General features: G+C 43.6%; 1 protein-coding gene across 3 annotated transcripts in view; it reads left to right on the top strand.

The window, feature by feature from the left end:
• Positions 1-13,491, top strand: part of LOC141128805 (cyclic AMP receptor-like protein A) — a 1,026,785-nt gene that overhangs the window by 938,102 nt on the left and 75,192 nt on the right. For all 3 annotated transcript variants that reach the window (XM_073616335.1, XM_073616337.1, XM_073616336.1), the window contains one exon: positions 9,688-9,835. In XM_073616335.1, coding sequence (XP_073472436.1) covers positions 9,688-9,835 — 148 coding nt within the window. The remainder of the gene's footprint in view (positions 1-9,687; positions 9,836-13,491) is intronic.

Below are 13,491 nucleotides of genomic sequence, written 5' to 3'. Positions count from 1 at the left end.
CAGGCTTTGAAGCATGAGGTTGCCCATGTGCCTCAAATTTGCCGAGGCTTGAGAAGCAGACTCCTCGGAGTCACTCAGGATGACAGCATCTGGAACTTCCTTCTCCCAGTCACGTACTACTCCCAAGGGTCCTGGAGTTGGAAAGCCATTGCTTACAGATTGACGCATGTCTTCCTCTTCTTCGAAGCCTATGAAAGTGCCAGAATCCTCCTCCTCATCCTCCTCCCCCCTCTCCTAACGTGTGTTCTGTGACATAGGAATGATGGTGTCTTGATAAAGTGGGCCTTAAGAGGAAAGGAAGTCCTCCTCTTCCTCCTGCTGCTCTGTCTCCAGTGCCCTGTCCATAATGCCACGCAGAGTCTGCTCCAGCAGGAACACAACAAGGATTGTGTCACTGATCCATGCACTGTCATGGCTCACCATCCTTGTGGCCTCCTCAAATAGTTACAATACAGTGCATGCATCCTTAATGATCAGCCATTGGCGTGGGGAAAAAAAGCAGAGGAGGCCTGAGCCTGTCGTTGTGCCGTATTCGCACAGGTACTGCAACTGAGCACTGGCTGTGTATGACTGCCTGAAATGGCTACAGACTCTTCTGGCCAGCTTTAGCACATCTTGCAACCCTGGGTGTCAACTTTCCCTGTCTAAGGGCAGACAGGAGGTTTGAGCCATTATCGCACACCTTTGGGCCTGTCCCTGCAGAGCTGCAAGAATCTCTGCTCCGGTGTGGTTCCTGTCCCCTAAACACACCAGCTGAAGCACTGCATGGCACCTTTTAGCCTGACTCTGGGAATAGCCCTTTGAACACTTAGGGGGTACCTGATGTTCATAGGACAATTCTGCAGAGGAGGGCATGGAGGTGGCGGAAGAGGAGAAGGAGGAGGGGGTAGAGCTCACAGTTCTGGCATCATCACCACCAGCTGTATGGAGACGGGGCACAACAAGCTGAAGCACTGAGCCCTGTCCTGCATACTTTTGAGTCGCAACCAGCGTTACCCAGTGTGCTGCGAACTAATTATATTGCCCCTGTCCATGCTTGCTGGTCCACATGTCAGCAGTAAGGTGGATTTCACGGCTGACTGCCTTGCCCAATGATGCCAGAACATTCCCTTCCACGTGATGGTAGAGGGATGGAATGGCTTTACGTGAAAAGTAGTAGCGACTAGGAACCTGCCGTTGTGGTACAGCACATTGTGCAAATTCACGGAAGTGGGCAGAATCCACCAGGCTGAAAGGCAGAAGTTGGAGAGCCAACAGTTTTGACAAGCTTGCTTTTAGACGCTGGGCATGTGGGTGGCAGGGACTGTATTTTTTTTTCCATTGCAGCAGATGGGGCAGAGAAATTTGCCGGTCTACAGCTGGTGGTGTTCTGCTGGCAGATGTGCTTCTAGGACCTGGGACACCCTATGCTATACCATCATCTCTGTCAGTGGAGGCTGCTGACAGGTAATGACTCGGTATAGCAGGGACAGACTGAAGTGGGTAAGGAGGAGGAGGGACAGATTTGTGCCCCTTTTGTGTGGCTTTTAGGTGCTCTTGCCAACGGGCTGAGTGGTTGGATGTTAAATGCCTTGTTAAGCATGTGGTACCCAAATGGTTGATGTTTTAGCCACGTTTGCAGATAGCAACAGTGCAATCTGCTGCAGATGTGCTGAAAAAAGGGCCAGACAGCTGAGTTTTGGGGAGTGGGGCGGGAGATAACAGCTGCAGAATGTGATGGAATAGGGTGGCTGCTCTCTACTCTTCCTTGATGTCGGCCTCCTTGGGGTTGTGTTGCCTCACCTTCAGTTTCTTCCTCTGCTCTATCTGGCACCCAAGTCGCAACAGTGACTTCATCATCATCATCATCATCTCCATCTCCTCCATCTTCATCATTACCACTGGAGACAACTTGGCAATATGCTGCGGCTTGGGGTACATGAATGCCAACCAGTGTTCCTCCCTCTCTCTAGGCTTTTGTTCCTGTCATCCTCAACCTCAGAACCAACATCTGAATCCAGCAATGGCTGGGCATCATCAAGGAGCAAGTGGCTGAAGTTGTGGTCAAATAACTCAGCTGACTCCTCAATGGCTTATGTTGGGGCTATGGCAGGAATAGATGTGGACAAGGGGGCAGGGTTATCCACTCTGGCAACTGCAGGGACTGCACACTTGTCTCTGCTTGCGTGACAGAGGATGAGGAAGGTTTAGTAAGCCAGTCCACCACCTCCTCTGCATGCTGTGGCTGGATAGCACAGGCAAACAGAGGAAATGATGCCCTGCCTGAGTACTGACCACCACATCCACCTTTGCCTGTGGACACATTTGTTGCTGCCCCCCCTTACAGTGCCAAGGGAACGTCTGCCTCTATTTGTTGTCCTCCCAGACATTATTGGGAGGGAAGGGGCGGTGTTTATAAGCAAATGTAAAGAAGAAGTTGAAATCTGTACGTAGATGCACTTTAATCAATGTAAAGAGGTGTTTGGAGCACTTTAATGTGAGTACTCACACTACACAGACACACTCCACAGATACACTATAATATACTGCAATATAATGTGCCAAACATACAGTAACGCACAAAACTATATGGCGTTAAACTGGCAGTAACGCATACAGCACTATATGGTGTTAAACTGGCAGTAATGCACACAGCACTGTATGGCGTTAAACTGGCAGTAATGCACAAAACTATATGGCGTTAAACTGGCAGTAACGCACACAGAACTACAGTATATGGCGTTAAACTGGCATTAACGCACACAGAAGTAAATGGCGTTAAACTGGAAGTAACGCACACAGAACTATATGGCGTTAAACTGGCAGCAACACACAAAACTATATGGCGTTAAACTGGCAGTAATGCAAACAGAACTATATGGCATTAAACTGGCAGCAACACACAAAACTATATGGCGTTAAACTGGCAGTAATGCAAACAGAACTATATGGCGTTAAACTGGCAGTAACGCACAAAAAACTATAAATGGCGTTAAACTGGCAGTAACACACATAGAAGTAAATGGTGTTAAACTGGCAGTAACGCAATCAAATAGACGGTGTTCAATTGTCACTACACTGGCGCTATCTGAACTGTCCCTACTCTACCTATACACTAATGTAAAGATTACTGACACGGTCTCACTACACTATATTGAAAGTAACTGAGCTGTCCCTACTCGACACTAATGTATGTATGAATGACACGGCCTCACTACACTACAGTGAAACTATCTGAGCTGTCCCTACTCTAGCTGCACACTATGCAAAGCAGAATGAAGGTCCTCCTCACTACACTCACACTATTCCTAGACTGACACTAAACTAATATTGTACACTGACAATTGAAGCAAAATAGCACAGTATAGCACACTAATGAACTAATAGCATTGCAGAGCCCTGTTCTATCTCTCTCCACGCCAAAATCACACTGAAAATGGCTGCCATTGAAAGAATGCTTTTATACTATGGGGCAGGAATGAGCCATGATTGGATAAAGTCGTGATGACAGTGTCCAGTCATGCCCTGTACACACGGTCGGACATTGATCGGACATTCCGACAACAAAATCCATGGATTTTTTCCGACGGATGTTAGCTCAAACTTGTCTTGCATACACACGGTCACACAAAGTTGTCCGAAAATCCGATCGTTCTAAACGCGGTGACCTAAATCACGTATGTCAGGACTATAAACGGGGCAGTAGCCAATAGGTTTCGTCTCTTAATTTATTCTGAGCATGCGTGGCACTTTGTGCGTCGGATTTGTGTACACACGATAGGAATTTCCGACAACGGATTTTGTTGTCAGAAAATGTTATAGCAAGCTCTCAAACTTTGTGTGTCAGAAATTCCGATGGAAAATGTGTGGTGGATCCCACACACGGTTGGAATTTCCGACAAGGTCCTATCGCACATTTTCCGTCGGAAAATCCGACCGTGTGTACATGGCATTACAATGCTCTGTGCCCTGATTGGCTGAAGCTTTCACTGCTTCAGCCAATCAGGGCTTGCAATGCACTGTTCAGCGCCGCAATGCATGGTGTTCGGTTCGGGGGGCCGAACAAACGGTCGAATGACCCGTTTGTTCAGCTGTTCGTTGAACGTCCGAACAGCAAAAATTCGGCCCGAACTTTTGCTCGGGCCAAACCGTTTGCCCATCCCTAGCGCAGGATACACCGAATGTGAATCACACCAGGGTATGGTAACAACCTCCTATATCCACTGGGTCATCTGCTGGCTGTCTGGAAAGTTCCATTCTCTGCCGTAAGATTCAGGAGAAAATACAAAGGAATATCGAGTAATATTACTAAAACAACAATTTACAGTGCCTTGAAAAAGTATTTATACCCCTTTAAATTTTGAACATTTTGTCATGTTACAACCAAAAACGTAAATGTAAAAGTGGCACATAATTGTGAAATGGAAGGAAAATGATACATGGTTTTCAACATTATTTACAAATAAATATGTGAAAAGTGTATTCAGCCCCCTGAGTCAATACTTTGTAGAATCACCTTTCGCTGCAATTACAGCTGCAAGTCTTTTTGGGTATGTCTCTACCAGCTTTGCACATCTAGAGAGTGACATTTTTGCCCATTCTTCTTTACAATAGCTCAAGCTCTGTCAGATTGGATGGAGAGCATCTGTGAACAGCAATTTTCAAGTCTGTCACAGATTCTCAATTGGATTTAGGTCTGGACTATGACTGGGCCATTCTAGCACATGAATATATTTTGATCTATACCGCTCCATTGTAGCTCTGGTTGTATGTTTAGGGTCGTTGTCCTGCTGGAAGGTGAAACTCCACCCCAGTCTCAAGTTTTTTGTAGACTCTCATGCCATGTACACATGAGCGGACTTTCGATAGACTGAACTCCAAAGGACTTTTTGACGGACTTTTGACGGAGTTCCAACGGAGTTCCGACGCAACGGACTTGCCTGCACATGATCACACCAAAGTCTGATGGATTCGAACGTGATGACGTAAGTCCAGACTAGAATAAGGAAGTTCATAGCCAGTAGCCAATAGCTGCCCTTGTGTCCCTTTTTGTCTGTCGGACTAGCATACAGACGAATGGATTTTTCAACCGGACTCGAGTCCGTCGGAATGTTCTATTTCTATAAGTCCGTCTGATTTTTCAACAGCAAAGGTCTGATGAAGCCCACACACAATCGAATTGGCGGATTTGTTCCGTCGGACCTTTGCTGTCGAAAAGTCCGCTCGTGTGTACACGGCATTACAGGTTTTTTTCTAAGATTGCCCTGTATTTGGCTCCATCCATCTTCTTATCAACTCTGACCAGCTTCCCTGTCCCTGCTGAAGAAAAAGCATCCCCACAACATGATGCTGCCACCACCATGTTTCACGGTGGGGATGGTGTGTTCAGGGTGAGGTGCAGTGTTAGTTTTCTGCCACACATAGCGTTTTGCTTTTAGGCCAAAAAGTAAAATTTTGGTCTCATCTGACCAGAGCACCTTCTTCCATATGTTTGTCGTGTCCCCCACATGGCTTCTCGCAAACTGCAAATGGGACTTCTTATGGCTTTCTTTCAACAATGTCTTTCTTCTTGCCACTCTCCCATAAAGGCCAGATTTGTGGAGTGCACGACTAATATTTGTCCTGTGGACAGATTCTCCCACCTGAGCTGTGGATTTCTTCAGCTCTCCTTGCCCAGCCTGTCAGTTTAGGTGTGTGGTCATATCTTGGTAGGTTTGCAGTTGTGCCATACTCCTTCCATTTTCGGATAATGGATTGAATAGTGCTCCATGGGATGTTCAAAGCTTGGGATATTTTTTTATAACCTAACCCTGCTTTAAACTTCTCCACAACGTTATCCCTGACCTATCTGGTGTGCTCCTTGGCCTTCATGATGCTGTTTGTTCACTAAGGTACACTAACAAACCTCTGAGGGCTTCACAGAACAGCTGTATTTATACTGAGATTAAATTACACACAGGGGGATTCTATTTACGAATTAGGTGACTTCTGAAGGCAATTGGTCCCACTAGATTTTAGTTAGGGGTACCAGTAAAGGGGGCTGAATACACATGCACGCCACACTTTTCAGATATTTATTTGTAAAAAAATTTTGAAAACCGTTTATCACTTTCCTTCGACTTCACAATTATGTGAAGTGGAAGGAAATTTGCTAATCTTTCACATAGAATAAAATAAAATTTAAGGGGGTATGAATGCTTTTTCAAGGCACTGTATTTTTATGCAAATATACTCACAAGCATCTCAGGGTAATAAAAGCTCAAAAACACCACGCTGCGGTACACCGGCGAGTGTGATGACCTCATAGGCCGCTAGCCTCACCCTACGCATTTCGTCGATGCAAGGGACATCCTCAAGGGACATAAAAAGGAGCCACTGACATCTGGGAATCATTTATATAACTTTACAGATGAAGAATTCCAGCTGAAATTGATGAGGGCAAGAAAAGGGACGAATCAGGAACTGGCCCAGACATACTCAGATTCCTGAGTCCTTGCCTGTTCTAATACAGAGAACATTTGTCTCTCATTATTTAGTTAGGATCTTTGTTCAGTGTTGCACACATTTCTTCCCCTGCATGGCCTCCTGTGACTGCAAGGTATCTTACTTTGGTTCTCACTGCCCTCCAAAAAATGGTGTGGGGTCCCCCCCAAAATCCATACCAGACCCTTATCCGAGCACGCAACCTGGCAGGCCACAGGAAAAGAGGGGGGATGAGAGAGCGCCCCCCCTTCCTGAACCGTACCAGGCCACATGCCCTCAACATGGGGGGGATGCTTTGGAGGAGTCACCTCCAAAGCACCTTGTCCCCATGTTGATGGGGACAAGGGCCTCATCCTCACAACCCTTGTCCGATGGTTGTGGGTGTCTGCGGGCAGAGGGCTTATCAGAATCTGGAAGCCCCTTTTAACAAGGGGTCCCCCAGATCCCGGCCTCCCCCCCTTTTTGAATTGGTAACAGGTACATTGTACCCCTACCATTTCACAAAAAAAGTGTCAAAAATAGTAAAAAAGACAGGAGACACTTTGGGACAAGTCCTTTATTAAAAACTAAAAAAATAAAAATGTCCCGCAAAGTAGATCCATCTCACGCCGCCCGATGAACCGAAAAAAGAAAAAAAAAGCTGCAACAGCTCTGCCTCTATGGGAAGCTCCCGCCGAGTGACGGTTCTTCTTGGTGACAGCTGTTATATAGCTGAGGGCGGGGCCACCCGGTGACATTAACGGGTGACGCCGCCCCCCCCTGACGCCACGTGACGTGTCCAGTGATGATTCTGTATATTTGTTTGAGATTGGCACTGGAAAACCTCTCCAAGCCTATTGAATGCCCTACCCCAATCTGTCCGCTTATCTCCTACTTTATTAGCTTTTAGACGATCCTTCAAAACCCTTCTCTTCAGAGAAGCCTACCCTACCCACACCTAACAACTGTATTTTTTTCCATCAACTCATCCCCCATAGTTATTACCTTTTTTGTTTCCACTTGACCCTCCCTTCTAGATTGTAAGCTCTAACGAGCAGAGCCCTCTGATCCCTCCTGTATTGATTTGTATTGTAAGTGTACGGTCTGCCCTCATGTTGTAAAGCGCTGCGCAAACTGCTGGCGCTATATAAATCCTGTATAATAATAATAATAATAATAATAATAATATGTTTTTCTTTTTTTTCACAGTAATAATAAAACTGTGTGGTCCTCTGCTCTCCAATGATACTAGTAGTGTACTCTAGACTTATTTGTTGTGCAGCGCTACCCCTAAAGGAGCCATTTGGTAATTTGGGTCCTCTGTTCTGCACCTTGATTCCAAGAATAACCTCAGATTAAAAAAGAAAATGCAACTCTTTGCCCTCCTCCTGGCAATCTCCCTCTGGGAAATGCAGTTCAAAAGCTCTTAATTACAGTTGAGTCTCTCTCCTCGGAACTACAGTCCCCACAGTGCAGTGCTGCCTGACTCAGTCTTTTGAACTCTTCCAGGTCAGCAGCTCCCTCCTCTTGTCAATATAGCCTTTAACCTGTTTCGCACTGCAGGGCTGCAGCTACAAAGAGCAACTGCATCCAGGGTTTTTCCTCACTCTCCATTCTTAGCCAAGTACCTGGCTACAGTTGCTATCCACATAGCTACACAGCTGTAAACATGCTGGTTCCCTGCTATCTTAATGTCAGCAATACCCAAATACAATTATACTTGCCTTCAATATCAAGCAAGTAAAGTCACTAAATGTTGGTTATTTGGGTGATAGTTGACAGGTAAGTTCTGCCCCAGTGAACTGATAAAGTGGCATAATGGAACCCTCACTCAATTACACCAGCACAAATAAAAAAAATACTGTTATACATAAAAACATTATCCTAAAAATAAAAAGTCACTTTCATTCACTTCTTCTTCAGTGGGAAACACTGCAGTAGGCCCTGTTACTGCTGGTTCAAGTTCATATGTTCTTGGGATGTTTCCTCTGCTGGAGAAATAATTGTGAATTTTTGTAGCTTGTTAATCCCTTTTTCTGGGTTATCACTGGATGTGTACGTTTCGTGTTTACTGTGCATATTCCTGTTATTCTTCTTATTTGGCTTCCCCTTTCTGTTTTGGCACATTGTGCACTATTTAATGCCATTAGGCTTCAATAATTTGTCCTCTAGAGCATTCCATCAATGAGCTAATTAAAAAACCGGCACAGCGCTCCAAAAACAATCTCTGGACCAGAGCTTTCCAAGAATATAGACACTGCTGTAATAGTCAAAATGGTGTTAAAAAGAAACTCCAGACACAAAGGAAATTATATATTAGTAACCCCATGCCTAATACAGCAGATCACAAGAATAGAGAGGTTAGAAGACTTGTCAGATTTGAATTGCTCATTGTCAAATGAAGAAAATCAACAAAAACAACAATAAAACAAAAAAAAAAAAGGGAGGGGAGAAGGTTAAAAATCTAAAAGTGCAATTGCATCCAAAATGTATGCTTTATTTCTAAATAGAGTGGGGAAGGATTAGAGCCATGCTTAGGTTTTACTGACTCTCTGTATTCCTTTTGGTGTGTTTTCACCTCCCATGTCACTGGGACAGAAACTAAGCAGTCAAGATCGAACGTAGTTGGCAACACTTCACCACTCTAATCCAGAATGAAATAAAGACTTTGGCTGGAATTATGGTATTAAGCATTGGAGGCAATTAATTACACAAACATTTAAAATCGTAAAATAAAATAAAGAAAATCTTTAAGAATAAGATATCTGCGACTCTTGGTTTGAATGTAAATGTACAGTAGATGTCATTCTGGCCTTGCTACTTAGGAAGTCACTGACCTGAGGAAAGTATTCTACATGAGAGTTGTCATAATTTGCTACATAACCTGTTTCAGGATGGTGGCTTATCAAATAGTAAATAGGGATCTGAATTACAGCCCTGGTGCCTGCAGTTTTACAATGTAAAAAATGGGCTTACTGACCAACTGAAGTTAGAAGCTGATTTTCTATCATGCACAGATGAACCAGACTTTGCACTTCCTAGTTTTAGTAAATCAACTCCAGTGGCAGCTTTCATATTTCTGCATGAATGTCTTGTCTTTAAGACGGTGCTGTCAGGTAGAGTAGAAAACGTTTAAACCTATTGCCTGGCTTCACTTGATTTAATCAGCTATAAATGGCCATTTTTAAACTTTGAGCCTATTTTTTTTGGGTCTGTTGTCTGATGCAGTTTTTTTTTTTTTTCTAGAATCCACAATGCCTTCTACCCAAGCCAGCCAATGTTTGCTCTCACATTACTACATGTGATGAGTGCTCCTCTTCATGGACTAGCCAATGCAATTGTCTTTGGATTGGACAAGGAAACGTGGAGCCAGCTGACAGTCACATCCTTGAGAGTAAGTATTTGCTAAATTTCACGTATACTCAAACATTGTATTCTATGGTCAGAATCACATAATACAGTCCATTGCAATTATGTTGTGCAGCATTGATTAACAATGAGCCTTTGTAAGCTGTCATGAACATCTGCATCATGGAAACAGGTTAGGTGGTAACTTCTTATAGCCAGTTTCCAATAAACATCCGTTTGATTTGCTATGTCAATAAAACTGAAATAAGTAAAATAATAATTAACAAAACTAAGTTCCATCCTAAAAGGAGGATCATTTCATGCGCCATACTTTGCTTTGTAGGCTTTTTACCAGCAACATGCCATCATTTTGATACCTTTCATCATTGACTCTTTTTCTCTGCTGTGGATGCCAGTCCAGTAATGCTGTACTAGTAGAGACCTTGAGGGTTATTTACGAAAGGCAAATCCACTTTGCACTGAAAGTGCACTTGGAAGTGCAGTCGCTCTAAATCTGAGGGGTAGATCTAAAATGAGGGGAAGCTCAGCTGATTTTATCAACCTATCATGTGCAAGCTAAAATGCTGTTTTTTATTTTCCTCGCATGTCCCCCTCGGATCTACAGCGACTTTACTTTACTTTCAGTGCACTTTCAAGTGCAAATGCAGTGAAAAGTGGATTTGCCTTTCGTAAATAAACCCCCCTTGTCTTTTTACATACAGAGTTGCTCAGTCTTGTGGTTTTCACAAATAAGTTGGTGATGGGGTGAGAAAAAGTAGCTGACATGCAGAAGAGATGCTATGATGTTGATGCAGTAATGAAGGTCCTTATGACCATGGCATAAATGACATAAACACACCAGGAACGGATTGCTGAATGAAGAATAAATTGAATTCTATTTTTTTTTTAAATCTGTGTAACTTTTTATTAAAGCTTTTTAAGATACATAAAACAGGGGAGGGAACAGTCAGGATCATATTAAGCATACACAATGAGTATACTGTTGAACAATTGTCATAATGAATAGGAATATCTAAATTGTGATTAATAGCAATGTCGTGGGGGCATACAGGCACCACCGAGGTTTGTCAGTAGGTTATTTAGTGGGTTTATAGTTAGAAAGGCTTAACATATGATTATTTGAAAATCGTGTAGAAACATACGAAGAGAAAAGTTTCAAGCGTAGCTCCATTCGCTTTTGTGTTTATTAAAAGTCAGCAGCTACAAAAAGTGTAGCTGCTGACTTTTAATAAACACACACTCACCTGTCCCAGAATTCAGCAATGTGGCTGTCCGAACCCTCGGTTCTCTCTCTCTCCTTTGATAATGACTAAGCGCTAACATTTGCGCGAAACACATCTACTTCTTTGTCCCCTGCTCCATCTGTCAACCACTTGTCATATGCAGCTTCAATAAAAGGATTTCTGGAAGTGTAGCCTTCCAGAATCATTTCCTTATATCTCTTCCTCTCCTCTCACCAGCGCTGCTGTTACAACTTTGGGCACCTGGCTGTGACATCCAACTGCGCATGCGCGAGTCGTGCTGTGCTTCCTGAATGGTCTGGCAATCTTCTGGGACCCATGACGGGTCCCAGAAGATTGCAGGGAGAGAGGGAGGAAGAGAACTTCCACTTGGATCGCCTTGGCGGTCTGAGTGGAAGTGGGATAGTGGGTACCTGTCAAAATTAGGTACCCGCTCCTCCCTCAAATAAAATGACATGCCAAATTTGGCATAGGAGGGGGTAGGAATACTTAAAGCAGAACTTCCCCTTTTGGGTGGAGCTCTGCTTTAAAGAGGAGTCATTGGTCAGAAATTAGAACATTAAATGGTAACAGAGTGCAAAGTAGGCATGGTAAAGGGAGGGTAGCCCAGACGGGGAAGTCTAGCATCCCAACTCGGAGTAGATTTTACTCACTCAGTCACAAACCAGACACTCAATGTAATCAGAATAGATGAGTACATGAAGTAGGTTCTTCTATGTGCTGTAGATTTGTAAATTACTGAAGCCACAGTAAGACGGGCCATACATTAATCTAATTTCCTGTTCCTGCTGAACCGGACACATTTTAATCTGTGTGTAGCCCTCTCTGTTCAACAAAAACTGGTCTTCAAGACTGGCTTGTGTCACAGTCTATCTGGAAAACCAGCATTTGAGCAGCACATACAGCCAATCAGTTGCAGCACTGATGAGAGTATTCTGCAACCCTCAGTCAAAATAAAAAGAACAGCAGGAGGATTTCCCCATCCACACAGCTGGCTGGCTGAACGGAAAAAAAAAAAACTGAGTCATGTATGGCCAGCTTAACCACTTGCCTACTGGGCACTTATACCCTCTTCCTAACCAGGCCAATTTTCAGCTTTCAGCTCTCTCACACTTTGAATGACAATTACTCAATCATGCAACACTGTACTCATATTAATTTTTTGTCCTTTTTTTCACATAAATAGAGCTTTCTTTTGATAGTATTTAATCACCACTGTTTTTTTAATTTTTTGCGCTATATATAAGAAAAGACTGAAAATGTGGTAAAAAAAATGCATTTTTCTTAATTTCTGTTATAACATTTTGCAAATTAGTATTTTTTCTTCATAAATTGTGACCAAAATTTATACTGCTAGATTTCTTTGGTAAAAATAACCCAAATCAGTGTAGATTATTTGGTGTTTGTGAAGGTTATAGAGTCTACATGCTATGGTGCCAATCATTGAAAATTGATCACACCTGATATACTGATGGCCTATCTAATTTCTTGAGACACTAACAAGCCAGGACAGTACAAATAGCATAAATTACACATCTAACTTCTTGACTACCTATTACGCTTTTGAAGGTCCTGGAGCACCAGGACAATGGAAACTAGGGATGAGCTTCAAGTGTTCGACTCGAACATCGGCTGTTCTCCAGTTCGCAGAACAGCAAACAATTTGGGGTGTTCGTGGCAAATTCGAATGCCGCAGAACACCCTTTAAAAGTTTATGGGAGAAATCAAAAGTGCTCCTTTTAAAGGCTTATATTCATGGTATTGTCATAAAAAGTGTTTGGGGACCTGGGTTCTTCCCCAAGGGACATGGATCAATGCAAAAAAAAGTTTTAAAAACGTCTGTTTTTTCAGGAGCAGTGATTTTAATAATGCTTAAAGTGAAACATTAAAAGTGTAATATCCCTTTAAATGTCGTACCTGGGGGGTGTCTAAAGTATGCCTGTAAAGGGGCGCATGTTTCCTGTGTTTAGAACAGTCTGACAGCAAAATGACATTTCAAAGGAAAAAAAGTCATTTAAAACTACTCGCGGCTATTAATGAATTGCCGGTCCGACAATACACATAAAAGTTCATTGATGAAAACGGCATGGGAATTCCCCACAGGGGAACCCTGAACCAAAATTAAAAAAAAAATTATGTGGGGGGTCCCCCTAAATTCCATACCAGGCCCTTCCGGTCTGGTATGGATTTTAAGGGGAACCCCGTGCCAAAATGTAAAAAAAAAACGGCGTGTGGTCCCCCCAAAAATCTATACCAGACCCTTATCCGAGCACGCAACCTGGCAGGCCGCAGGAAAAGAGGGGGTGACGAGAGAGCGGCCCCCCCTCCTGAACCGTACCAGGCCACATGCCCTCAACATTGGGAGGGTGCTTTTGGGTAGCCCCCCAAAACACCTTGTCCCCATGTTGATGAGGACAAGGGCCTCATCCCCACAACCCTT

The sequence above is a fragment of the Aquarana catesbeiana genome, linkage group LG02, assembly GCF_042186555.1.
Source record: "Aquarana catesbeiana isolate 2022-GZ linkage group LG02, ASM4218655v1, whole genome shotgun sequence".
NCBI classification, from domain to species: Eukaryota; Metazoa; Chordata; class Amphibia; order Anura; family Ranidae; genus Aquarana; species Aquarana catesbeiana.
The sequence above is the reverse complement of the archived record's forward strand: the minus strand, read 5'-3'. Positions and strand labels throughout refer to the sequence as shown.